Raw genomic sequence first — 26983 nt, 5'->3', positions numbered from 1 at the left:
AAAAGTATCTGCGCTGAGAAAGCGAGTAGTCAAATTTCTAAACTATGCCTGTCTGGAGAGCGTCATACTATTGTTTAAAATAACCCTTCTGTTGCTCTTGTAGATGATGGCGTGGAATATCTTCAATAGGAAGAGCGGAAATGCGACTCTGCATACTTTTATTACAGTAATTATGATGATAATAGCACATCTATGGTGTGTTTACTATGTGCCAAGCATGGTATGCTAACTGCTCTCCTGGATTGATCGCTATAGGCTCCATGAAAGCAAGATACCAGCACTCTATCCCCGAAAGCTAGAGGTACATACAGTGCCTGGTATGGGGCCTGTTTCCTAAGCCCTTGTTGAATGAATGAGTGAATGAATGAATGAATGATTGCAGGATCCCATTCAATCTTCATTATGATCACAAATTTGCCAATGAGGAAATGGAGCTCAAAGGCCAGCCCTCTCCAATAGATGGAGGAATAGGATTTGAACCCAGGTTATCCGTCCATAAAGCTTATGTTCATGGCCTCTATGGTGTCCGTTTACTCTTTCAGTTTTAACCTGCACAAGAACAGCAGATTCAAGGAAAGCAGTTTCACAAGGATTCACTGTTTCCTAGTCTCCCCCGACTTATTACAGTAATTACAGAGGGGCCAGTACAAGTCTAGTTTCCCTGCCCATTCTGGAAAGAAGTGTAAGTGCAGGGTAAATAAAGGGTGTCATGTCTGAGGAACTAGGACGTGAGGGATTAGAAAATTAGAGACATCTTGTGCAACTTTGATGCGATTTTACTGGTAGTATCACACCAATTATACAGGTCTTTCTATTCACATAAAGCGCTCATGTAATCACTGACACCTACAACTGACCTCTTCTTGGAAGATGACAAAGAATTCATTGTGCCGGGCTTTATTAGACAATTACAACAGGTGAAAACTTCTGCATTCCTTTTTCATTATGCCTTTGGCACTTCTGGGAACAGGAAAGGCACTGGGTTGCTTACATACCTGACCGGGGCCATGCAATTTTGAGCCGGCCGGGGTAGCTGCTCTTGGGTGAAGCAGTAGAGAATAATGCCTTCATTGTCAAGTGAGCAGGAAAGCCTGCAGCTGCCCTGCTGAAAGGTAAATAGGAGGGGAGATTCTCTTCACATAAAAGGCAATTCTAATGCACCCTACATTCCTTGGACCATCACATCAAACCACACGTGGCATGAAAAAGTGCAGATTTCAATTTAGGGAATGTACACGCCGTTAAAGGTTAGCAGAGGACCATGACCAGGCCAATTCATCTTCAGTAGATTAATGTCTGGGTTAGGCAGGTATGTCATAAAACATGGCCAATGCAGGGAGACGTTCAGGGCTTGCCTCCTTTTTCTCTAATGCACTGCAATGCTTGCCTGTAAGAAAGCTTTGGTACTAGTAGGGCTATTGCTTTTAAATGTTGCCTCTGACCCAGATAATGTCAAAATGTCTGAATGCATGTGATACACTTTTTCCAAAAGAGCATCTCTAATGTAATGCAAATGCACATTGTAGGGGAAATTCCAGCTGAGAAAATGAGGCCTTATATTTCTAAAACCATATACATGTCAATAGCCCATTATTCTCCTGTTTTAAATGTAATTGCAGCCCGGCTTTGAATGAATTCCTGAAATAATAAAATACATTGAGTAGCAGTCACTGACTCTTGCAGTTATTTTATGCCTGCTCTTCCTCCCCTCGGTCCCTCCCGGGCCTCAAAAAGCAAGAAGAGGTGGTGGGGAAGGAAAGGGAGGAGAGAGAAAGGCGCAAGTCAGATTCCTTGTTTCGAGCGCATTATCTGAACACGCTGTGCAGAGAAACTATGCGGCATTACAACATCGGTGCCTCCGAGCCATATATGTAAATGTATCGTGCATGGTCCGATTTCGCATGACAAATTATTTCCAGGCAATTAAGAATACTTATAATTGTTTTCTTGGGTAGGAACTTCCTTCAATTTCCAGTTTTCATTTAAAGCTGATGTTTCCTGTAAAGCCTCGACAGCCATCATTTTGAAAGAACACTTCAAAATGGCTTGCTTTCTTAGTCTTGGGAGCGTCCTGCCTCTTTGATGAATTTAACAGGTGTGTAGTACAAACTTTATCGCCAGAACCAGTGAATTTAAAGGGACCAGTAGTTCATTCGAACACCTTCTGATCTCCTCTCCGATCTTCCCACCCTCTCCTTTTCTCACAGATTGTCTAAGAAATACTTCTGTGGTTAAAAGTAACATGAATTAATTTTACATCTGGGAGACTCGCAGTGATTTTGCTCCTGTTTTTCTCTCTTCAGAAGGTAATTGAGACCATGTTTCATTTTAATAAGTAAAATTCAGATGTCTCAACTTCCTGGAATACAGGTGTGAAACTTACCAAAGATATTTCCAAAAATAGTAAGCGAGACCACTTTCGAAAACTAAATAGAATGTTAATGCAGCGCGTCCTACACGTTTGCGGGAATTCTGATTTCTCAGTTACTTTTCCCTTCCAAAATGTCAGACTGAAATATGATTCTCTTATCTGAAAAAGTTCTTGAACTCAACTGTTCCTTTACCTGTGAGTTGGGTTAATTTTTATAAGGGGAAGATTGCTCCGGTTCAAATTCTTCTCATAATTGCCTGTAGGGAAACACCTTGCGGTGATCGCTGTGATTCTTTGGCCCTAGGCTCTCAAATCTGTTTTCTGATCTTTGATTTCTGAGTTATGTGATGAAGCGTGGTGTCTCCTGATGGAAGAGAGTCTATTGAGTTTATCATCTAGAATGCTTTTTGCCGAATGCACAAAATACTCCACCAAAAGCTGCTTAAAATTGAAAACATTTCTTTTTCCCAGAATAAGAAGGCCAAAGGAAGTGATTCCTGGGTTGCATTTGGATCTTACTGATCGCTGAGGGCCCCTCCCTTCCTAAGCTTCTGCTCTGTGTAGCCTCAGTCCTGTGAGGCCGTGTCCCCTGACGATTTCAGAATGGCTGCTGATGTACCAATCATCACAACTTTTTGGAACCATGTCCTAAACAGAAGATGGATAAGGAAGGATGGCAGCAAAAAAGTCTTCTTCATACTTGTTATATCATCCCATTGACAAGAGCTGGCTCTTATACCCACCCCTACAACCAACAACTAGCAGGGAGGAAAGGGTTATCTATGACTCACTTATTACAGCAGGAGACCCCTCCTGGGACTGAACACATGACTCCCCAGCAAAACTGGGGTTTTCTTAAGTAAGGAAGAAAGGTGGAATGGTGGACAAACACCTCATAACATTTGTCCCATTAAGGTATAAAACAAGGAAAGTGCTGTCTTCTTCCAATTACCCATTCGATTCTTACCATTAAATCTACTACCCTCTCAGGTAAATGTAATGACTCTTAATCAGATTGAGAAAACTTGACAATGCAGTCTGGTTAACAGGTATTTCACTCTTCAGTCAGAATCAACTTTCCAGTCCAGTGAAAAAAATTGTATCATATACTTGCATCAAGTAAGACACTAGTTTGGTTCCTCCAGACAAGTTTGGCATTGCAAAACACAGATGGCTTTGAAAAGCTAGTTTTTAAGTTGGCTGTATAGCGCTGTGATTATAAGTTTCAATAGAAATTATAAAAAATTGTGGTTAGCCACAATTAGCCAGCCCCCCAAACCTGATACCTCCCAGGAGCTCCCTAGAGTATACTGCTGACCTGTACCCTTGCACTTACATCTTAATTTTTTCCTGAACAATAGTTACAAGTTAAGCAGCTGTAAGTCTTGGGTCACCTGTATAAGTACTTGGAATTTACCCCCAAACTCTGGTGTTATGCCAAACAATTTGTGTCCTAAAGCAATCAAATCAATCCTTTGCTAGAGCTACAACTTATTTCTTTGATGTCTCAATGAGATCATCCTTAAATATTTGAAAGAGATGCAGTGCCCTTCCTGCAATTGTCACTTGGCTTGGAGCCATATGGATTTGCTGCTTCTGATCGTGTAATCCGCATAATCAAAAGTTTTTCCACCTCAAGACTCAGCCCTTCCATCTTATTATTCCGTGCTGATTGCATCAGCCTAGGAACAATCGATGCCATGTGGCACCCCTTGCTTCAGTAGCAGCCTTTCGGTGGTCAAAATAGGAATTTTACATCTCTGGGGGCCTTATGTATTTTAAATAGTTTTAAGGATAAGGGTTAAAAGTTTTAAGAGTATTTACAAGGTCCTTTCTATCATTAAAAAATCTTGATTGTATAATGGGATGCCTTGATAATCAGTTAGAAAGGTTTGCTTGATAATCAGTTAGAAGGGTTTGGCTACCAGTAATAAGCACCTGAAAACCAGGGGCCCCAATGTCTTGTTCTCTGTCATCAATGAGGTCTGACAAAAGAGTCCAAGACCAATATCACAGGCATCCAGTGCACGTGACTTTCTTCTCTTTCCTGCTGTTGCTTCAGTATCACCAATTCTGTCCTCTGGTGCACGGTTACAGGTGGGATATGATGACAGTGGAGGATGAAGGGGTGCCAGAAAAAGGGAAAGGGGTCCGAGAAGAGGAAGATCCTCCTGGGGACAGCAGGAAGGAATGGGGAGACATCAACTCCTAGAGGTAGCTAGAGGATGTAAAAATAGATTAACAAGTATGGTGGGAACTGCCTGTAGTGGAATCCCCAAACGTTATTTACCAAGGTGTTACCAAGAACCTCAGAGCTTTCATCTTTCTTTAATTTATGTCACAGATTGGATCCATATAAATTCCACCTCTTATCTGTTTCTCATCAAACTGAATTTCTATCAATGTTTGTAACCCTGAGGATAGACAAAACTAAAATTAGCTCCACTTCAGTCTGAAGGGGAAATTTTTTGCAGATAAAAACAGTCTCTTTAGGTCTTTAAGTCTATAGTAGTTGATTAGCCCCTGCAGTAGGGAAAATTAAATTTTGTGGTTGAGACCCAGCGTGCTTAGATGGTTTAATAATATGATGGCCATCATCCAATGGCTAACAACCAAGAACTAAGGTACACGCTGTACTCTACTCCCTCATGCAACACCTGAAAATCCTGGGGCGAAGCAAACAGCAAATTAAAGCGCAGACAACCCTCACCTGCAAACCATGCATGGTATAAGGAACTCATTTTAATGTTTTTTGGCTGAAGTCATAGAGGATAGGGATACAAAAGAATGGCCATGAAGGAATCCTGGTAAGTTCTTAAAGCACCTTATTTTGTGATGTTTTTCCTCTTTCCAGTTTCTTGTTACTTTATGCTTAAAAGTTAGTGATTTTTTTTTTTGACCCAAATTCCAGGAAGTACGAGGGCCAAGTTGAACACAGGATAGGGGAAAAAAAAAAAAAAGTAAGTCTTGTGAATATCTGTGTATGCTAAGTGTTGGGACCATTTGGAAAGAGCAGCATTTGACATTTAACTTTGTCTGTGGATCCTCTCTGCTCCTAAGCTGCAACTCCTTGCTATGGACAAGTCAGGGGCTCCCTTGACTCCAAATAGTATCAAGTTGATGAGAAAAACGAATCAGGCAAAACTATCACTTGCAAAAGGATCTTGGATTTTTTTTTAAAGATCAAATCTGAACCTCTTTACGGGTACAAAAATGTTTAGTTTGAAGATATGTATTTATATTCTCGAAGAGATCCCAGGAGAAAAATTGGGGTATTTTAGTACATTTAAAATGAGTGTGGGTAGTAGGTTAGGTACAGAGATTGAAAATAAGCTAAAAACAACTGCAATGGAGGACATGTATTAGTTTCCTATCATTGATCTAACAAATTACAGCAAACTGTGTGACTTACAGCAATACAAACGTATTATCTGACAGTTGCGAAGGTCAGAAGTCCTCAGCTCCAGGTGTTGGCCAGGCTGCATTTCTGTTGGAGGTTCTAGGGTGAATCCTGTCCTTCTTCAGCTTCCAGTAGCTACATTCCATGACTGGTGTCCCCTTCTTCCATCTTCAAAGCACTTTACTCCAACTTCTGCTGCATATATCTCTTCTCTTTGATTTTGACACCCCTGCCTTTTTCTTATAGACACTTGTGGTTACACTGGGCCCACCTGGGTAATCTAGGACACGACTCCCATCTCAAGAACTTTAATCGCACCTGCAAAATTGTCTTTTTCCACATGAGGTAACATATTCACAACTTTGGGGGACTAAAATGTGAACATCATGGAGACGGGCATTATTCAAGACTCCCACAGAATATTTTAAGTCAAGCTCCAATTCAGTTGTTGATTCTGGGATGTGTGCTCTAAATTCCTTCACAACAGGGGAGGGAGAGTGTGCGGTCTCTATACCACTGTGAGAATGCTTTTCCAAGACTCCATTCTGAGAGGAGAAAGATGAGAGTGCTTTTGCTTCCAGTTCAAAAAACTTTAAGAGCTTCCCATGATGTAAAATAAAATGTAAATACATGCTTAGCAAATCATCCATCCAATTTTTCCCATATGGTCCCAACTCACTTTTCACTATTATTTCCACTTAAACTCACTCACCCTATGGTGCATTTTCTTTCTGTAAAACTTTGCTTAAGCTACTCCCTCAGCCAATTCTTATCATATGTGATCAACGTCCAATCCATTCTCTAACATCTATTTCATATCCCACTACCTCCATAAAGGGTTTCCAGCTAGTTAAATCTGGAATTATCATTATTGAAGTAACTAACAAACGCAAAGGATGTTAGAGCTCAAAGAGATTTCATATATATGATGGCATTTGTTTCAAAACTCTATTAGTTTTAATTGACTTCCTTCATTTCTAGATGAAGAAATTTAGTCCCAAAGAAGTTGGGTGACTTGTGAAACCCAGAATCTCTGAATCCAGATCCAAGTTCTTTTTTACTATTTTAGATACCCTCTCTAGACCACCTCTTCTGTCTCTCTTTGATCTTTCCTTTCCAAATTTGTTTCTCTTTTATGGTATTCGTCACAGACATTTGTATAAGAGCTACTTGTATTTACCTGCTCATATCTGCCATTCTGTACGCTCTGAGAGCAGGAACCCTGTCCTGCAAATACGTATTCCTTCTAGACCTCAAGAAAAAGAACTAGCATTTATCAAGTGCCTATTGTCTGCAAGAACTTTCCATTGTTTTATATTGTTTGTACTTCACAATTTGTGAGAAAAGTATTATTATTTTTATTTAATAAAGGAGGGCATTGGGATTTAGAGAAATTACACACATTTTTCCTGAATACACAGCAGGTTAGCAAGGTTCTCAAACCATATTCTTTCCATACGCCCTGCTATGTACACACTCAATAAATTTTTGTTGAAGTGAAACAAATACCACTGTAGTATAACTATTGTGAAATGGGTTTTCCTAGGGGAAACAGTAAGGTAAGTGTGGAATTTGCCTTGAGGCGAAGCTCCAGGATTACATTCTGAATGCCAAAAACCATGGGAAGAAGGAAAAGGGCGAGAGAGCTTTGTGAGTCCACCTTACATTTTGAGGCCATCGAAATTACCCTCCCCTATCAGAAAACTGACACTTGAAACCAAAGCTTGCTTGAAAGGCATGATTTCACCCTTCAGTAAATAAAAAGTACCTTACACTCAGTTAGCCAGCAGAAGTGATTTAAGTTTTATTTCTGGATAATAATTGAGTAACACTTTGGTATGTGATTCACTGCCAAGTGGACGCTGTTGGTTTCACACAGCTGTAGTTAGGGATGACAAGAGCTATTTACTGGGAAAATGATAATGCAATTGGATGTTGTACTGAACCCAAGGGCAAGATAATTTCTGTTATGCTGTATCACAGCCCTGCAGTTAGAGTCTGTTTGGTCAGCCTATTGGTAGAGCCTATGTGGTTGATGCTAATTCATAGGATTCAGTTATAAAAAAGAGAACTTACCTTTATTTCAAATTAAATCAAATGGGGCAAAGATTCAGACCCAGCCAATTGGTATTTTCCAGATTCATAGTTTACTTTTCAAGCATATAGAATGTGTTTTTCCCTTTGGACTTGTTTAACTAAAATGTTTACACTTTTGACTCAGTAATCTCACTCTTGGGAATGTACACTAAGGAAATGATTTAAAATAAGAAAAGAGGCAATAGGCATATTTTTGCAACATTATTTGTAATCATGAAACATTGGAAAAAACCTAAATGTCCAGCAATCAATGAATGCCTCACAAATTATGGCACATCCTCTTAAGGGAAACATTATGCTGCAATCAAATTGTAATTATGAAGGCCATTCACTAAACAAATACACAAAACCATGTTGCAATATGGGAAATGTTTATGATGTACAAGTAAGTGAAAAAGTGGAATGCAAGCCTAGTTAAGGTATCCCATCGTATGATTTGGGATGCAATTCATATAACCTGGTCAGGTCCCTCCGGCCAGTAGTGTTATAAAGTCCAGGCTAGTCAACAGAGTCCTCAACCCCTCCCCATTACAGGACCAGAGATTCCCAAATGTTTTCCAGTGACTGAGCGATGGGAGAAGTCTGGTCTATTTCAGTCATCTGTCCATGTGCTGTCTGTGGCTGAAGGTTGTTGGCTGCAGAATATAATATTGTCTTTTCTGGCCATGTCCTAAAGAAAGTATCTAAGGGAAAGTCTCCTGCTCTGGTTGGTGTCAGAGGGGCCAATGTGATGTTTGTTCCCCAGTAACACTTGAAAATGGGGATTCCCCAGAAAAATGGAGAGAGTCCTTGGTCTCCATGTTCTGTTTATTACCCACCTATCCCCAAGGGACATAAAGATGCCCATTGTTGGCGTTGTAAAAGTTTATAGTCTCAATTCCCTCATAAGCCAATGTTGGTGAAGGAAAGGGCTATAGTGGAATTATAGCAATGCCCGTTGGAAGCTATGTAACCAAATTGTCCCCAGTAGAAAGTTCAGGCTATAGGAACCAGTGCTACTTCTGAGCAGAGATGATCGGAAATTGCCAAATACCAAGGAAACTGAAGGAGGATCTAGGAGGAAGGGAGGTGAGCATTGTTCTCAGGATATAGCTGCATTTCCTCTGCTCTGTTCCTGACCACGAAGGTCACATTCGCAGCCCTGTTCTAATCACAGCAAGTTCTTCAAGGGAAGACAAATACCTGATGTCATGCTTATTTGAGAGACCACATTCATTAGTAGCCTGAACCCCAAGTATACAAGTCCGTGGTACACTTAGTTATTTGTTCACCCCGACAGACAGTTCTCTCCTATGGAACAAGACTGGGACAGAACTAGCTCCTCGCTGATATAGAACCAATGTGCCCTCTTCTGTCTCCACCTTTGTTTAGGCCAGGCATTGTCTTTGGTTTCAACTCTCTGACACTTTCATCTGTTTTTACCCTCACGGAAATGGGATTTTAGGAATTTACAGCCTTTAGGCTCTGACTATGGCCAGCTTAACCCACCTAATACAGCTTCTTTCTTCCAAATCTCAGGAGAATCTTGTGAATTTATCTGTTTCTCCTATCCCCACCTCCAAATCCCTGATCATCATAGGCAGATTTGTACATGAGAAAGGATAAATTTTGATTAGTTGAAAAGTTCCTCTTACTCCCTTTGTTGAAGAAGAAGGGAACCTCAGAAGACAGACAGACCTTGGTTGCTTCAAAATAACCCCTTGTCTGCATGGTGTGCTGTCAACTGAGTCTTGAGTGAAGGGGGAGGAAGAGAAAAAGAAGGATGGAAAAAAAGAAGGGGAGGAAAAAAAGAAAGAAGAGGAAGGAATGGGAGATGAGAAGAAAAAGAAGGAAATGGCTGAAAGAGGAGGAGGAGGTCTCTTTTGCAAAAATTATAACTATAAAAAATGTCCTATATGTATGAAAGAGGATATGGAGAGGATATAGAAAAAGGAAGATAGCAGTTGTGTTCAACCTTTGGAATAGACCTTATTTTTCCTTTCACTATTTCTTTTACTTTGGTACTATTTGACTGATGGGGTGGGAAAGCAATGCTTGGTGAAATAAATGTAAATTCATTTGGTGAAACAAATTTAAAGTGCGTGTAAAATGGAACGCTGGAAATTTTTGACTGAGAGAATGAGGACCCTGTATTCTAGCCCAGCCCTGCCATTTAATTATGTGACAGACAAGTCATTTAATCTCTCTGTGTCTGAACTCATTACAAAATATGATTATCTCTAAGAGAAATTGTTAGAACATTTTCATCAGGAACTGGTATGATATTCATGATGTCTATTTATTTTTTTTATTTTTTTTTAAAGATTTTTTTTATTTATTCATTCGACAGGATAGAGACAGCCAGTGAGAGAGGGAACACAAGCAGGGGGAGTGGGAGAGGAAGAAGCAGGCTCACAGCAGAGGAGCCTGACGTGGGGCTCGATCCCGTAACGCCAGGATCACGCCCTGAGCCGAAGGCAGAAGCTTAACCGCTGTGCCACCCAGGCGCCCCCATGATGTCTATTTATGATTCGAAGTGGACAAAATAGGCAGCAAACTTGGTTAGCATCTCATTAGGTTTGTTGACATGAAGTTGTAACCAAAACCAAAAATTTAGTTATTCCGAGATACTGGATGAGCAAAGAGATTTCCAGAGAGATGGAAAGTAGGGGTTTCCTATATAGAGAGTAAAGGACCAAGAAGGGATAATAAATGGTACACAATCAAAGCCTAGAGAAACAAAGACCTCACCAGTTCCAACACCCCATCCAATGTTTCAATGGCTTCTGTAGGACCCTTATCATTTAGTTATTTCGAACAGTGATTTATAAATATTCAACTCGCTTCAGAAGCCACTGTAAGGGAACAAAAGTAGAGGAGAAAAAGAAGAAATAGGAGACAAGGTAAAAGGGTTCCCTGCCACCCAAATTATGAACTACTCAAAGGAAGGAAAAAGGAAATCCACCAACCAGAGGAATTCCATATAGAGCCTTATTAAATATAGGCATTCTACCCTCCCCCTGACCAAAACCCCCAAAAAGTCTGGAAAAAAGAGAGTTCCATTACTTTAAATTAGTTTTAAAAACCCCTGGTCTGTATTATGCTTGTGTATCTTCAGTACTTAGTTTATGCTTCATATTAAATTATGACATCATAAAACAGAACAGATGACTCCAATGTGACCCATTAGAGGACAATAGAGGCCCTATAGATAACACCCTTCAATATTTCACTCAGAGTGAGCATTTGGGTTTTTTCTTCTTGTGAGTTTGCTTGTTTGTTTGGTAGCCACAAAACTCGTCCACCTACCCTTGTACAAACCAGTTATTGAATTAAACTGCACCTTGGAAAGAGGTGTAAACTGGGGGAAAGCAGGTCCTTTCAGCCTAGGACAAGCCTGAGAAGAGCCTCAGCTGTGACCCTTCAGCAGGAACACTCCTGGTGGCTGGAGAATGGGAATCCTATTCCTGAAAGGGGCTATGCCACACAGCATGGACTACAGCCTACCCCTTGCATCACGTAGGTCCCTTTGTTTCCTAGAATACATTCACTCCATCTGGATTAGCTCTTCCAGGATTCTAGTTGATCTCTTCTCCTGGGGAAACTGATAAGAAAAAAGACAGTGAACTAACTGGGCCTAATCCTCAGCTTTTTTTGTCCTCCAGCTACAGGAGGTGAGAGCCTCTTTATATGTTGCCAAAGCCCCCTGGTTTTCATATTTATTTATTTATTTATTTATTTATTTATTTAAGATTTTATTTATTTGACAGAGAGAGAGACAGCCAGCGAGAGAGGGAACACAAGCAGGGGGAGTGGGAGAGGAAGAAGCAGGCTCCCAGTGGAGGAGCCTGATGAGGGCTCGATCCCAGAACGCCGGGATCACGCCCTGAGCTGAAGGCAGAGGCTTAACCACTGAGCCACCCAGGCACCCCTGGTTTTCACATTTAGCCTTAGATTGGTGATTAACCACTCCCAGGCATTTCTCATACTTTCCCCAATGGATTGATTGTCCCAAGAAAGAGCAATCTAATTTCTTAGTTCTTGTAAGAACTACCTCTCTCTATCTCATCCCCACATGTCTAGATTAAATGCCAGTAATATTGCACCAGCCCTGCATTTCCCTCCACAGTATCCCTCCGGGTTCAGCACTGGTGAGAGGTTTTAAAATTCTACTGTTCCATATCCCAGAGGCTATTAAGACCGCCCCTATCATCAGTGATGTTGTCCTCATTGCCAGCCAGAGAAGCACAAATCCAAGTCCAAAATCTCATTCAGAATATGCTTGAAAAACCAGGCCTGGTACCAACTGTGAGAGAATGGGAGCCCTAGGGGACAGACTCTATGACGGAGATCCGCATATAAGAATTTTATTGAGAGGGGCACCTGGGTGGATCCGGTGGTTAAGTGTCTGCCTTCAGCTCAGGTCATGATGTCGGGGTTCTGGGATCGCCTGGAGTCAGTCTTCCTGCTCAGCGGGGAGTCTGCTTCTCCCTCTCCCTCTGCCCCCCACACTTGTGCACTCTCTCTCTCAGATAAATAAAATCATTTTAAAAATGATTTCTTCAATAAAGAGGAAATAATGCTCTTGGTAACAACTGTAAGGAAGTCAGGGAAGCAGGACTGGGCACAGGGACAAGGTGAACCATAATGTAGTTTCAACTAAGATTTTAGCCAATTTCACAGGGAATGCTGAAGTGGTAAGTGGGGTTGGCCCTTCGGGGAGGTTCCAAATTGAGACAATCGTAGCCCCACATGAGCAGTCGCTGGATGCAGGCTGCCCCGCGCGAGAGAGCATAACTTTTAGCAGCCCCCTTCAGCACAGAGCAAAGCTTAGGGAACTGCCCAGCTGTGAGACATTCACCATTATTCCCCTAAGCTGGGGGAGCCAGTGGCTCCATTCTTATGGGGGAAATCCAGGTAGAATAGGACAGCAGCTACTACAGTGCTCCTGTCATACTTAACATGTTTCTCCAAGGGTATCGCGAGTAACCTAAGTCATTGGGAAGCTCCTCCAGTTGAAAATTCAGAGCTGTAAACTTTTCTGATCACATGCAACCTGATTTCCACCTCCAGTAAATGTTTAGTAAATGCCTATTGGTATTCTAAAAAATACATTCTCATCTTAAAATATCCTTTTTCTCCCCTCTTTAGTAGTGCTTCAAACTTCTTTGTTTTCTATTTCCATTTTTGCTGCTAGAAATACCCTCTCTAATATCTCTACTAATGAAAATAATTAAAATAATCACATTAATAAAGTATAAAATTCAAGAATTTCCTGTGGTTACCTTTAAGTAGAGAGGAAGTTTAAATTTCTCCTCCAATATTTAATGAAACACATGTGCGTGTGCAAACACATGCATGCAAAGATTTTCCCCCCAGTGTTCTTAATGATATGCTGTAATTATTGAAATAAATCAACTGTCTTGAAAGGGAGATCCAGTCGTGAACTGAAATTCTCAGAAAAGAATTGCAAAATTATAATTTCAACAATTGTCACTGTATGAAGGCTAATTTACTAAATTAGGTGTAGGAAATAATTGGCAAGTTGAAAATTAAAATACTAAAATTTCAGGAAACAACCAATATCTTTGTTGAATACCTTTCTTTTTTTTTCTGGTTCTCTGTATAAAGGAAATACTAAAGACAAATAAAAATGCAGTAAGATGCTTGGTAAGTAGAAGTAGTAAAGTTGAAAGTAGAAAGACCATAAAACCAAAATATAATAGACATCTATTTTAACTGACTGCCCAAAAGTCCTTGGTGGGATCATTTGCCTCCTTTCTCAGTCCACGTAGGTTTTCTGGTGGAGTTGAAGCTGTCTTGTGGCTCTAGAAGTGGCCATAAGCACCAGGCTGGGTCGAAGTAGTTACTCATCCTAATCATAGTGACGGGTTCAAGAATGGACACTTGACTCTATCCAGACCGTTGAAACCCTCAGTCCAGAACAAATTCCTGACTTTCTTGGGACATCCGAGCCTAGTTAGGCCTGAAGTCAGGCTAATGATAAGTCAGTGAGTGAGGGTCCTCTTGACGACTATTCCACAATTGCTTTGTGAACACTCACACAATAGATTTTGCTTCTTTTGACTTCTAGTTGTAGAATTGACAGATCACTATCAAAAAGAATAACAATTTCTACACTTTGCATGCATTTCTCAAATTCTCAGCCACATCTGGAGGCTCCTTCACAAAGGTAGTTTGCATATTGGCTGGAATGATGTCTATTACGTGACTCCGACTTAAGAATTGCTTGTTCTGAATAAAGAATCTTCTCAGCCTCTTAAGAATTTATCCAGAGTAATTAGATACACCCTGATTCATCCAAATGTTATCCAAAGGCTAAATATCTGTGGCTTTAATTGTAAAAGCTCATTAACTTTAAATACAGCTAAAGTTATTGAGGGGGAAAATATCTCAGTAGAAATACTCTAATAGATTGTCTAGTAAGACTAAAAAGGAAAGGTTTGTATATCCTAAGCCAATTAATCTTGACGTTGTCTACATCATTCCACTTACTTTGGAACTGAATCTAAGTACTTCAGAAAGAAAACATATGCAGGCATGCTGGTGGAATTCTACTCTCTTGCAAGATATTCAACAGACTTTAATATTTTCAATCATCTCTCTGGGTAACCAAATAGTAGATGAGGGGAAATTTCTCTTTATAGAAATTTTCCAGCTAATAAATGAAGAAGAAATGATACAGTAAGATATTACCATTTTGCAACCCCTAATGAATTCGTGATTCTGGATGTTGATTATCTATAGATCCTTGCACCACTAACAACCAGAAGGAAGCACTCAACATGACTAGAGTAGTCTTGCTGGAAAAATGTGAACCTAAATCTGATCAAGCTTCTAGATCAGGGTTTCTCAACCTAAGTATGACATTTTGGGCCAGGTCATTCCTTGTTGTGTATGTGGGGAGAGATGGGGGGGTTCCCCACGACATTCACCTGCATTCTCAGATGGCTAGCAGAATCTCTGGCTTCTACTTTCTAGATGCCAGAATCATCCCTGTATTATGAAATCCAAAAATCTCTGAAGACACTGCCAAGTGTCCCCTGGAGAGGGGAACAAAATCACCGCCTGTTGAGAATCACCATTCTAGATTCAACTACCAATTTACAGAAAATGCGTAAGATAACCAGACACTGAGGACTTATAAAAGACAAATAGCTTTTCTGGTTGCTTGCAAGGGGAAAAAAAAAAAAAAAAAAGAAAAGAAATAAATGGAAGGAAACCCCATAGATTTAAAAGTGATTTAAGAGATAGATCAACTAATTGGAATGTATGGACCTTATTTGGATTTGACTGAAACAGTAAAACAATACAGTGAAACAGAAAAAACAAATAATTTGAATACTTATTATTTTTAAGAATTATTGTTAATATTTAGGTATACAGATGCTACAGCTCTGTTTTTTAAAGAGTTCTTAGCTTTTAGAGAAACATATAGAAATAGCCAAAGATGGAAGAAGATGATGTCTATTATTTGCTTCAAATAATACACTAGTGGGGTAAAGTGGAGTATGGGAGCATCAGTGATACAAATTGGCCATTAATAGATAGTTTAAAAACCTGGGTGGTAAACACTTAACAGATCTTTATACAACTCTGCTTATATTTGTACAAATATAAAAAAAACTCTGTAATAAAAGATGAAGTGAAATATTTCTGGGAAAGATGATTTCTTGGAGAAAGGACAATGCAGAACATTATAATGACAAGAAAATACATATATATATATAATATTCAAAGACTTCGGAGGGGGGAACACCTTTAGAAATTTTTTTAAATCTTTAAGACCAAGTTTTTTGGGGTTTTTGGGGGAGGTAATTAGGTGTTTTTGTTTTTGTTTTGTTTTTGAGAATGCCCTCCTTGTAATGACCCCTCTTGTGTTCAAAAATATCACAGATTATATACTAGTTTAACCAGATATGCATTAGGATCAAATGCATTTTCACGTCCTCACAATGAGGTTGTGCTAAAACCACGGTCTAATGAATTTAGCTAAAAATGTTTGCTAATCAACTTTCCATTTCTCCTGCCCAAATTCACATAATAATTTGTAAGTTTTCTTATGTTCTCCTCTTTATCAATTCATATGCTGGCCACAGCAGTAAATCAGCATCAGCTGAATCGCTGCCTTAAACTCTTAGTGGCTCTTTTTGCCCGCAGACTCTTCCCTCACCAGTTCATCATGCACACAGTTATCTGTATAAAGCACAGACATGATTGTATCACCTCCTTACCTAAGTACCCCAATGTCTTCCAGATTCATTCACTGTACTTCTTAAATTCTCAGCCTGGCAGGCGCAGCTCTTGATGAGCTAGGTGTTGGGTATTTCTCATCATTACTCACAATATTAAGTCTGACTACCTCACAGCACATTCACGCATGAACTCCAGGCGCCAAGGGTCCCCTTTCCTTGAATCCGCTCTGCAATTTCTTCTCTACTTACATTTCTTCATTCATACCTACATTGCACATCTCTTCCACTTTTATCTTTTGTATTCATACACATATTGCAATGCTTGACCAATCACCATCTACACTATAAATCATTACCCTTTTTGACCAGTTGAGGTTAGTCACTCTCCCACCTTCCCATTCCTCTGTATTTGTTCTACTACTAGCCAGTGTTTTGGTCATTTTGGATTAAAGTATACCTGTCCGGGGGAACCCAGGTGGCTCAGTCAGGTAAACGTCTGACTGCTGATTTCAGCAGGTCATAATCTCAGGGTTGTGAGATTGAGACCCGTGTTGGGCTCCATGCTCAGTGGGGAGTTGGCTTGAGATTCTCTCTCTCTCTCTGTCTCTCTCCCTTTCCTCATATGCTCTTTCTCTCTCTAAAATAAATAAATAAATAAATAAATAAATAAATAAATAAATCTTTAAAAAATAAAGTATATCAGTCCAGTTTTACCACTGCACTGGAGTTTCCAGCAAGACAGAAACCATATTTTATCTAACCTTTATGGCCGTAACACCTGGTTGCATACAAGTTGCACAAAATGTTTGCTGAATTAAGTATGGTGATTTTTTGATTCCATAAAAATCACTAAATCGATCCCCCAAAGTAGAAATGCATGCAAAAAGATCACATAATTCACAACTGTCACTTTGAAATAAATAGAGCAGAAATCCCTGTAAAATGATCAATCACCAGAGGAGAGAGAAAGCATTCATGATAAGTTAGAAGTTCAGGATGAGGTTTGGTTCCTAAATCCTGCCATTCTCACCTCAAAGAAAACTCACCAACAAACAACTAGAACAAAACTGCCACTAGAATGTTCCCTTATCAATAGCTGAATAAGCACTGACAATCTTCGTCTTAGCCCAGTTTCTCTAGAAAACAGAAGTTGAAACAAGACCTAAGGATTAATGCTTTATTGACAATTTGGGACAGGGGAGGAAGCGAGGAAAAAAAAGTGAGGTGGAGAAGCATGAGAGGTAAATACAAGGTAAAGGTGCCGCACAAAGATTCCCAGCTGGTCACTTGGCTGGAAATCTCTGGATAGCCTATTGAGCTTCAGAACAGTACATGGAATGAGATGGAAATGGAATATTTCTGCCTTTCCTTCCCATATGCTGTTCCCACTGATCAAACTGTGCTCCAGGTATGTCACCTGGCTACTTCCGCAGCTTCTGGGAAAGCCGTATTCAATTGAAAATAATAACAATAATAATATACATACGCTATGGAGTTGTGGCTCTTCATTTGTGTCTAGAAGTGGTAAGATGAGCTAATGTTTAAAATATTATGATTCTGTCTGTAACACGTGTCTCTGTTACATCCTCAGACTGACCAGTATGATGAGCAATGCCTCCTACACTTCTCTGAGGATAGCTGAGAGGTCTAAGTGTAGGGAAATTGCGTGTGGGGGGGAGCTGTCCTTGATTCTAATAGCTAGAAATTCCCCGAACTTTCTAGCAGTAGTGAGAACAGCAATCTCTCTGCTGAATCAGTCAAAACTGAATTGGGAATCTGCAATTCATAACCACCTTCAGCAAATTCCCCAAACCCCTCTCCCAGACCGAGGTAGCCATTAATCTACCTTCTGTTTATCTAGGGCTTGCCTATTCTGGACATTTCATATAAATGGAATTATACAATGTGTGGTCTCAGGTGAGTGGTATATTTTATTGAGCATAATGTTTTCAAGGTTCATCCATGTTGTGCCACATATTAGTACTTTATTTTCCTTAATTGTTGAGTAATAGTCCATTATGTCAATATACCACATTTTATTTATCCATCAGTTTGTTGGTATTGGGTGGTTTCCACTTTTGACTATTTTGAATAGTTGCTGCTATGAACATTCATGTACAAGTTTTTGTGTGAACATATGTTTGCATATGTATATACTAAGTAGTGGAATTCCTTGGTCATATGGTAACAGCCAGGCTGTTTTTCAAAGCTGCTTCACCATCTCACGTTTCATCACCTATGTGTAAGATTCCAATTTCTTGTGATTATCTGTCTTTTTTATTATAGACAGTCTAGTGAATTTCATAAAGTGAAATCTCATTGTGGTTTTGATTTACATTTCCGTAATTACTAAAGATGTTAAGCATCTTTTCATGTGCATATTGGCTATTTGTGTATTTTCTTTGAAGAGATGTCTATTCAGATTCTCTACCCATTTTTTTAATTTGGTGAGAGTTCTTCATATATTCTAGATTCATGTCTCTTACCAAATATATGATTTTCAAATATTTTCTCCCATTGTGTGAAATTGGGAAATGTGAGTCATCCAACTTCACTTTTTTTTCAATATTGTTTGGCCATTCTAGTTCCTTTCCATATCAATATGAATTTTAAAATCAGTTTGTTAGCTTCTGCAAGAAAGACAGCAAGGATTTTGATAGAGATTTCATTAAATTTGCAGACCAATTTGGGGAATATTGTCATCTTAACAATTTAAGTCTTTCAACCAATGAACATGGGATTCCTTTCCATTTATTTTGGTCTTCTTAAAATTTTAAAGAAGATTTTATAATTTTCAGAGTATAAATTTATTTCTAATTCTCTCATTATTTCTAATTCCAAACTGTTTTTTATTAAAACCAAACCCCCAAACATCCACTTTCTAGTTTGTTTTTGGTTTTGATTTTTCCTTACAATCTCCACGTATTGGTGTAGCAATATGTAAAGCAATTGAACCAGTAGTAACATATGTAATCCTCCCCAAAACCCATGAAAGCTATAGTGGGGAACTGGTGGTAGAAAAAGCCTGAGCTTTCAAGTTCAATTTCCTATTTTTCCCCCATTCTTAACTGTATCACCTGGGTTAGTTATTTAATTTCTGGGACTTGGTTTTCTTATCAGCAAAATAATAATAGCTAACATTTATAATGTCTTTCTTATATTTTATGCACTCTTCTGAGTTCTTTCACATAGTAACTAATTTAATTTTTCACATCTCGGTGCAGTGGCACTAAAATTTATCTGCATTTCATAGTTGAAGACACTGACATTCCAATTGGCTAAGTGATTTGTGCAGTCACATGGTAGATCAGCAAAACCAATGTCAGATTAAGACAGTTTGACCTCTGAGGAGATGCTCTTAACCACAATAGTAGATTAATGCCTTCCTCATAGGTAGCAAAGGAAATTAAATGAGAAAAAAATGCTTCATATCTCTGACACATGGTAGACATTGTACAAAAATTGTTCTTTATTAGATAACATTTTCCCCAATTAATCATGGAAGCCCATTGATCTTTTCATTGGATAAAAATGATTTACAGGAGTAAATTGCCTTTATTTCTATTAAAATAGTCAATACAAAGGTGGATTAATAATGAAACCAACAAAATATAGGCTTCAGTTTCCCCCATTTGCACCAGCCCCTTCCAAGTCCCTGTATCTGATTTGTAAGTTTACAATCTTTGAAAAAAAGTTTCCTCAAACTATAGAAGCTTTAGATCTCACAAAACCTATGTCTGCTCCTGAATATATGTTATCAAGAAAATTAAGGAATAACCCAGAGATTTCTAGTTTGGCAAAGTGGAGGTGGAGTGTCGCCTATAACTAAGATGACAAAGAAGAAAGGAGGAGGAGGTGGTGGGGATGAAGACAAGATTTGGGGAAAGAAGAAAGTTCAGTTTTAGATAGGTTCGATTGTAGGTATCAGATGGAGATGTCCTATTGGAGGAGTGGTGAAACAAAGATACAGATATGGGAACCATCCGCAACGATGATAGTTAAAGCCAGTGTTATGAATTCTATCACCTCAGGAAGGTATGTAGCATTAGGCCAGTGGTTCTCAACTAGAGGCAACTTTGCCCCCCAGATACCTGGGGATGCTACTGGCATCTAGTGGGCAGAAGCCAGAGATGTTGCTAAACATCCTGCAATGAACAGAACCGTCCTCACAACAAAGCATTACCTGTTCCAAAATGTCACTAATGCCGATGTTGAAAAACATCTGTATTAGATGAAGACCAAGGAGGAGAATGAAGAAAAACTCGTTGAAAAAAGGATGAGAAGAACTAGAGTTTCTGAGACAGAGGGGGTCAAAATGCATTCTGAAGAAACTACACAGACATGCAAGAAATACAAAATGCCTCTTACTATTCCCTCTTTCTCCGCCACCCCAAAAAGGCCATCATACTGTTGTCAGCGGTATCCACCACCTTCCCTATGTAACTGCCTCGTCAGGGTGATGATTCTCTGATGAAGTAATGCAACTTAATTATGTCCAGGATAATAAGGGTGTGAATAGCATGCCGATGCTCAACATCTGCTAATCCCAAATTGAGTGACTCTTCAAGTTAATGCCTTTTCATGGGCCCTGGAAGAGTTGCTGACATATAGAGTCCCAAATGTCTACTCTGCAACTTCAGTTTTGCATCTAGTGTTAGGGTGTGTCTGGATTGGTATCATTCCATGATACTTATGGTTTGTATTAGCTGTTTAGCTAAGGAAAAACTGAAAATAAATGATCACTGTGCTAATATGCATAGATAATAGCAGTGACTATTCATATGACTTTTGTGAATGAGTAATTTCTGGGGAAAGATACATATGCTTACAAAAATATAAATCATATATCACTTTTTGTCTATCCCTTAATAGCTCCTTTAAGCCTCCAGTGGTCTGCACTAAGCACTGTCCAAGAATTCATGTGTGGAGTAGAAGAGGGGTAGGGGCAGGAAGGTGGGCAGAGAATCGTGACACATTCTCTCTGTACATTATCTTAGTCATGATCATATCTTACAGTCCTTTCAACTCTCCCCTTAATCTATAATTTCTCAAATTAGCTTGTTAATATCTTGTCCTCCATATTTGACTCATACTATTATCTTTCTTCCAACTGTGATCTTGGGTATTCTCAACCACATTTCTGATTCCCCACTGTATAGGGATATCTAGTTGTCTTTATTTGTTTTGTTTTGTTTATTTTGTTTTTGTTTTTGTTTGATTGGTTGTTTGGTTAGTTGTTTTGATTTTTTTTTTTTTTTGCCCATCATTCATTACCCTTTATTCTGTTAACACCACCTTGATTTTCTTCTGGGGAATTACCTTTTCAATCCATATGATTTAGGTAGGGCAGCCTACACTTTACACTCCAGAAGTGGACCTTGGACCTAGCCTAGCTAGTTTGTGTATTTTATTTCTCTGATCACAGTGACTCCTCTGGTTATGGCTGAGCTTGTGACACAGGATAGACCAGAAAGATTCAATTTCAGGGCATTTTCTGAACATCTGAGGAAGTGCTTTCTTTCTTCTAGATTTGTTCAACTGTAAGAATTTCAGTCTGCAGGATTTCAGCAGCTATTTTTCCGGGAAAAGTCTGGTTGGAAATGAAGCTGCCAAAGGAGAGCAGATCCATAGGATGGTGGGAAGGTGAGAGGGAAGAGTGAGGGGAAGTAACAGAGAAAAAGACAAAGACAAAATGATAGAGAGTGAGAGTGATATGGAATTCTTATAACATAATTTGAGCTCCAAGATCTTGATGGGCCCGACAATCCATCTCCAGATTTTGTTACTACACAAGTGGTTGAGTTTCTACTAATTGCATATAAAACCAATTGAACTAAAAGCTTTACTTATTTAATTAATAATTCTTAAAGACGTTGGGAATAGAGACTAAGAAGGAGGCTAGTGGTCATCATAGAGCTTATAGTCTCGTTAGGAAGACAAATTTTAAACAACAGAACACAAGTATAGTAAGTGCTAAGGAAGGTGTACAGGGTGCCCTGGGTGCATAAAGCATGAGGACTTTAGTCTGGTAAAAAAGATAAGAGAAAGAGTCTCTCAGCTAAAACCCTAATACCACTGATTTACACCATTGTCTCGGATTGTGTACTAGTTATCTACCACTGTATAAAAAATTATCCTAAAACTTAGCAGCTGAAAAATATAGATTATTTTTGATCTCACAGTTGACCTTGTGTGGGTCAGGAATCCACAAGCATCTTAGCTGCATGGTCCCTGGAATCAAAGTTTATTTGGGTGGTGTGCGTTCATCTCAAGGTTCAACTGAGGAAGGGTCTGCTTGTAAGCAGCTTCACAAGATTTGCTTCGAAATTCACTCACCTAAACTTCTCCACAGAGCTGCCTCCCAACATTGCAGTCGGTTTCCCCTAGTGTGAGCAATCCAAAAAAGAATGAAAGAGAGCTCCCCAGACAAAACCCATAGTCTTTTTATAACCTAAGCTCAGGAGTTACATATCTTTACTTCTACCATATTCTATTCATTAGAAGCAAACTACTAAGTCCCATTTATGCTCAAGGGGGAAGGGTTACACAAGAACATGAGTACCAGGAAACAAGGATCATTGGGCCATCTTAGAGGTTGCCTACCACAGTTGGGTTCTTCTAAAAGCAAATCCTAAGACAAGGATTTAGGTGTAAGCAGTTTATTAGAAAATTGATCCCAAAAAATACTATGAAGAAGCATAGAAATAAGACAGGAAAAGGAAGACAACCAGTAAATGGTTGCCATTGACTGAATCATTTTGTCTCCCAAAAATTCATACATTGGAATCTAATCTCTAGTGTGATGATATTTGGAGGTAGGGCCCTTGGGAGCTGATTAGGTCATGAGGGCTCTTTTGTCATGAACAGGATTAGTATTCTTATAAAAGAGGTATAAGAAAGACCCCTTGTCCCTTCTGCCATTTGAGGAAGCAGTGATAGAAGGCTGTCTGTGAAACAGGAAGTGGGTCATCGCCAGACACTAAATCTGCCTAACCCTTGATCTTGGACTTCCCAGGCTCTAGAACTTTGAAAAATAATTATTTATTGTTTATATGTCCCCCAATCTATTGCATTTTCCTATAGTAGCCCAACTGGACTAAGATAATGATCTTTAACGAGTGTGTGCACTGGGCTCCATACCACTAGGATACCTCTGAAAGACTGTGTGGGACACTGCCCAGAACTATCCCACTAAAAGTAAGAAAGCTGGGGTATTTATTCACCATCTGTCTCACCTTGCTTCAAGGTAACCCGGAGTTGTCTGCAAGGATATAGGCAAGCACCAGCAGCACCTGCTACAGCACCTTAGTGACTACCCTTGTCTATTTGACCTGGCTCCTGGGACATTAGCCCCTTGGTGCTTTCACCCCATGTGCATGAGGTTGGTTGAAATCCAGTCAGTTTTGACATACGAAGAATTTTATTCAATTCATAAATATCCACAATGCAACACCTACATGTATTTGGTCCATTTGAAATTACAAAATGGATCAAAATACAACCCCACCTCTTAACACATGTCTACTTTACTGGAGGAGATAAGGTAGGTACAAAATAGCCATTACATAACAAAGTTTATGGGTGCCTCAGTGGCTCAGTTGGTTAAACATCTACCTTCAGCTCAGGTCATGATCCCGGGGTCCTGAGATTAAGCGTGGCATCTGTCTCCCTGCTTAGCGGGGAGCCTGCTTCTCGCTCTCCCTCTGCCCCTGCCCCCCACTCATTCACTCTCTGCCTCCCTCCCTCAAATAAATAAAATCTTAAAAAAAGAGAAAGCTTAATACTAGTGGTATACATTAAATATCATGGGAGGGAAATGGGAAGTCTTTATGCATGAAGATTTTGTCTGGATTTTGAACAGCTAAAAGTTGGTAATGCTTAGATGCCAGAAACAGCCAGAAATATGGTTTGACAAGAGGCATGGTGTGCCAGAGATGTTAATGGGAGAAGGGGTTGGAAGTTGGTCCAGATACTGGAGAGTTCTAAATACCATGTTATGAATTGGATTTCATTGGCAGTGGAAGATTGATTAAGGTGTTTGAGATAGACATGACATAACCATATATTATAAAATAAGATCTCATCCCAACGAGCATTCACATCTCACATTTACAATGAACAGGATGGAAAATAGGATTTTCAAGGTTTAAAAAAGTTATGGTAAAAGTGACTTGCTATTGCAATTATTATTGTATATTGCGTACTATTACTGGTAAGCTCTTTCTTAAGTACACCATGTGCTCTAGATCAGAGGTCAACAAACTGATTCTGTAAAGGGTCAGATAGTGTGTATTTTAGGCTTTGTAGGCCATATGGTCTCTGCTGTAATTACTCATCTCTTCTGCTGAAGCATGAAACAGCCACAGACAATGTATAGATAAATAGATGTGACTTTGTTCCAATTAAACCTTATTTACAAAAATAGGCAAGATTTGGCCTTCTGGTCATAACTGCAACTAAAAATATTGTTTCTATATTTGACTCTTAGTATATCTTCTCCAACTTACTCCTAAAAATTTATATCTCCTATAGAGTGAGGATAGGTTAAGCCTGTACACCCCAAACTTGCCCAGTTCTGGGAGTCACTTGGGATACTTGCTATCTGTACAGACTCTCAGACCCCTTTCCCTGGGAGATCCTAATTCATCTAGGAGTCTGGGATGGGGCTCCAGAGTCGGTGCTTTAAAAGCCCCAGATGATTTTATCATAAGCAAGTTAGGGAAGCCCTGGGTTGACCATCACAGAGTTGTTCCCCACATCCCACAGGTTTTCATCGCTCTCAGGAGGAGCTAAGAGTATTGAGATCCTGCCATGAATATGGTATGGTGGGAAGCAACAGAAGGAGGGATAAGATGCTGTCTCTGGCCTAAAGGATCTTTGATCCAAGAATCGGGACTACAGGCGGTACTTGCCCTTAGAGGATTCAAAGGACCAAATCCTTAAAGCATGTATTATTTATGGAAACATAGTCACTCAACCTCCTCCCCAGTGAATGTTGCTTTACTTTCTTCTTCAATTAAAGCCGGTCTAGAAAGAATTGGGAGTGATATTTACACTTCCCTTAGGAAAATGGGGGTAAACACGCCTACTACTTTCGCCTTAAGGAAAACACTTAACTAATAGAGCCAGGAATTACGGTACACCCTTGGTACTTGGGGCAAGAGACTCGGTGACCCATGTCCAGAAAAAAAACTTTCTTTAGAAAATGCTTCCTTCAGACAAAGAAGTACTTTTTCTGACAAGTCAAAAATTAATAGGAAAAAAAATTCATGGGTTTTCTTTAAGAGAGATTTTTTATTCTAAAATGTTAGGGCCTTAAAGAAAAAGAAGTGAATTTATTTAAATTATTGCAAAAAGAAAAAAGAAAAAAGAATTTAGAAAAATCTATCGGTGGTATTTTTCAACCCCACTATTGGCTCAAAGAAAACCTAGGAAAAGAAGCACTATTGCTGGTGTGGTTCTAAGCTTTTTCATCTATAATGTTCTCAATTCCTTGGGAAAGGGGGTCCTCGAGGAGTTTTTTGCTTGTGATGCCTCTTTAAGGGTCTCTGGTCACTACAGCTCCACCTAGTAATTGCTTGTTTACCTACTCAAAAGGACAGCTCAAAAGTCCACGACTGCCCTCGGAAGATTTTCCCTGATTTTCAGTTCACGTGGTTCCCCTCCACACAATCATCCAGTGACTCGCCGTCATCCACCTGATAAAATCTAAACTCCGTAGAATGGAACACAACCCCCTTCATGATCTCACCCTCCCCAGCTTTTCCAGCCTCATCCATGGCTAACCTCCCTGCCCAGACCACCACCAGTCCTTGACTACAGAGCAATACCAACTTCTTTGATCATTCCTCAGCATTTGCAGGTCTCCCTGCTTGGAAAACCTGCTCCTATGCCACTCCTCTTGTACTTCCCTCCATCTGCAAACACTGACTATGCTTCCAAATCAGCTCAAGATGACCTTCTCTGTGACACCATCTCTGACTTAGAAGCATGGTACTCTACAGCACCACTGAGCCTCATACCTACTTTCATCAGAGCATTATAATATCATGTCATTTCTGTTCATTATTTGCTTTAAATCTATTTCCAAACAAAATTAAACACTCCTTGAGAACAAGGACTATGCCAATTCACCTTTCTAGCTCCAGTTTTGCTTCAAAATAGAGTACTCAAGGCAGAACAAATGCTCAATGCATGTCTGAAAATGCCCATGACAGTGAAAGAATGAATGAATCAAGAGGGTGAAGATATTTACAGAGAAAGAGTTGTCAGAGCTGACCCTAGCTAATTGGATGATGAACATGTAAGCAATTAGCCTATAGTTCCTATAATACCCCTACTTAGGAACAAGATCTTGTTTCCAGGCTTTTAATCCATTAAATCTATCCTTGTACCAAGCAGCTGGCATCACATAAAAACAGGTTTCCAATACGCTCTGATCAGTCACAATCTTAGTCCTGAGCCACTTGTCCTAACCTACTTCATACACTAAACCCCATGTGTTTCTGATCCTTTTGGCTTATGACCTCATTACACAATCTCCTGTTTACAACCTTATTACATTCTTTAGTACTGAACTTGGTCTTGGTTTTCTGGCTATGGCCTGAGCTCTTCTCTTGGACTAGAACTTAAATTCTGTCTTTGCATTCATGGTTCCCTATGAGTAGGTACCTTTTGGTATCCAGCCTGTCCTGAGAAATTCTTTGGTTAGAGATCTTGCTGGACTCACTGCAGCCTTCTGAGTGGAACACAAATACAAGGAGTGACCTCAAACCACTAGTTGAGGGAAACTGACCCCTACTGTAAATTATCAGGAAGAAAGGGGAGAAGGTGGAGTCACAACCAATCTATATGTTATGTCAACTGGCACATATTATTCCACTGCAGAGTCATTTGAATTCATCTCATCAAAGATTTAAC

The 26983-nt window shown here is 39.6% G+C and overlaps 1 protein-coding gene across 1 annotated transcript in view; it reads left to right on the top strand.

Annotated features, from left to right (window-relative positions):
- Positions 1 to 4583, top strand: part of LOC130544027 (eukaryotic translation initiation factor 3 subunit M-like) — a 43713-nt gene extending 39130 nt beyond the window's left edge. Inside the window, 1 exon segment of the mRNA XM_057313507.1 lies at positions 4434 to 4583. Within this exon segment, the coding sequence (XP_057169490.1) occupies positions 4434 to 4583 (150 nt within the window).
- Positions 4584 to 26983: the final 22400 nt, after the last annotated feature.

The sequence above is a fragment of the Ursus arctos genome, unplaced genomic scaffold (genome assembly GCF_023065955.2).
Source record: "Ursus arctos isolate Adak ecotype North America unplaced genomic scaffold, UrsArc2.0 scaffold_18, whole genome shotgun sequence".
NCBI lineage: Eukaryota > Metazoa > Chordata > Mammalia > Carnivora > Ursidae > Ursus > Ursus arctos.
This window is presented reverse-complemented; position numbering and strand designations above follow the sequence as displayed.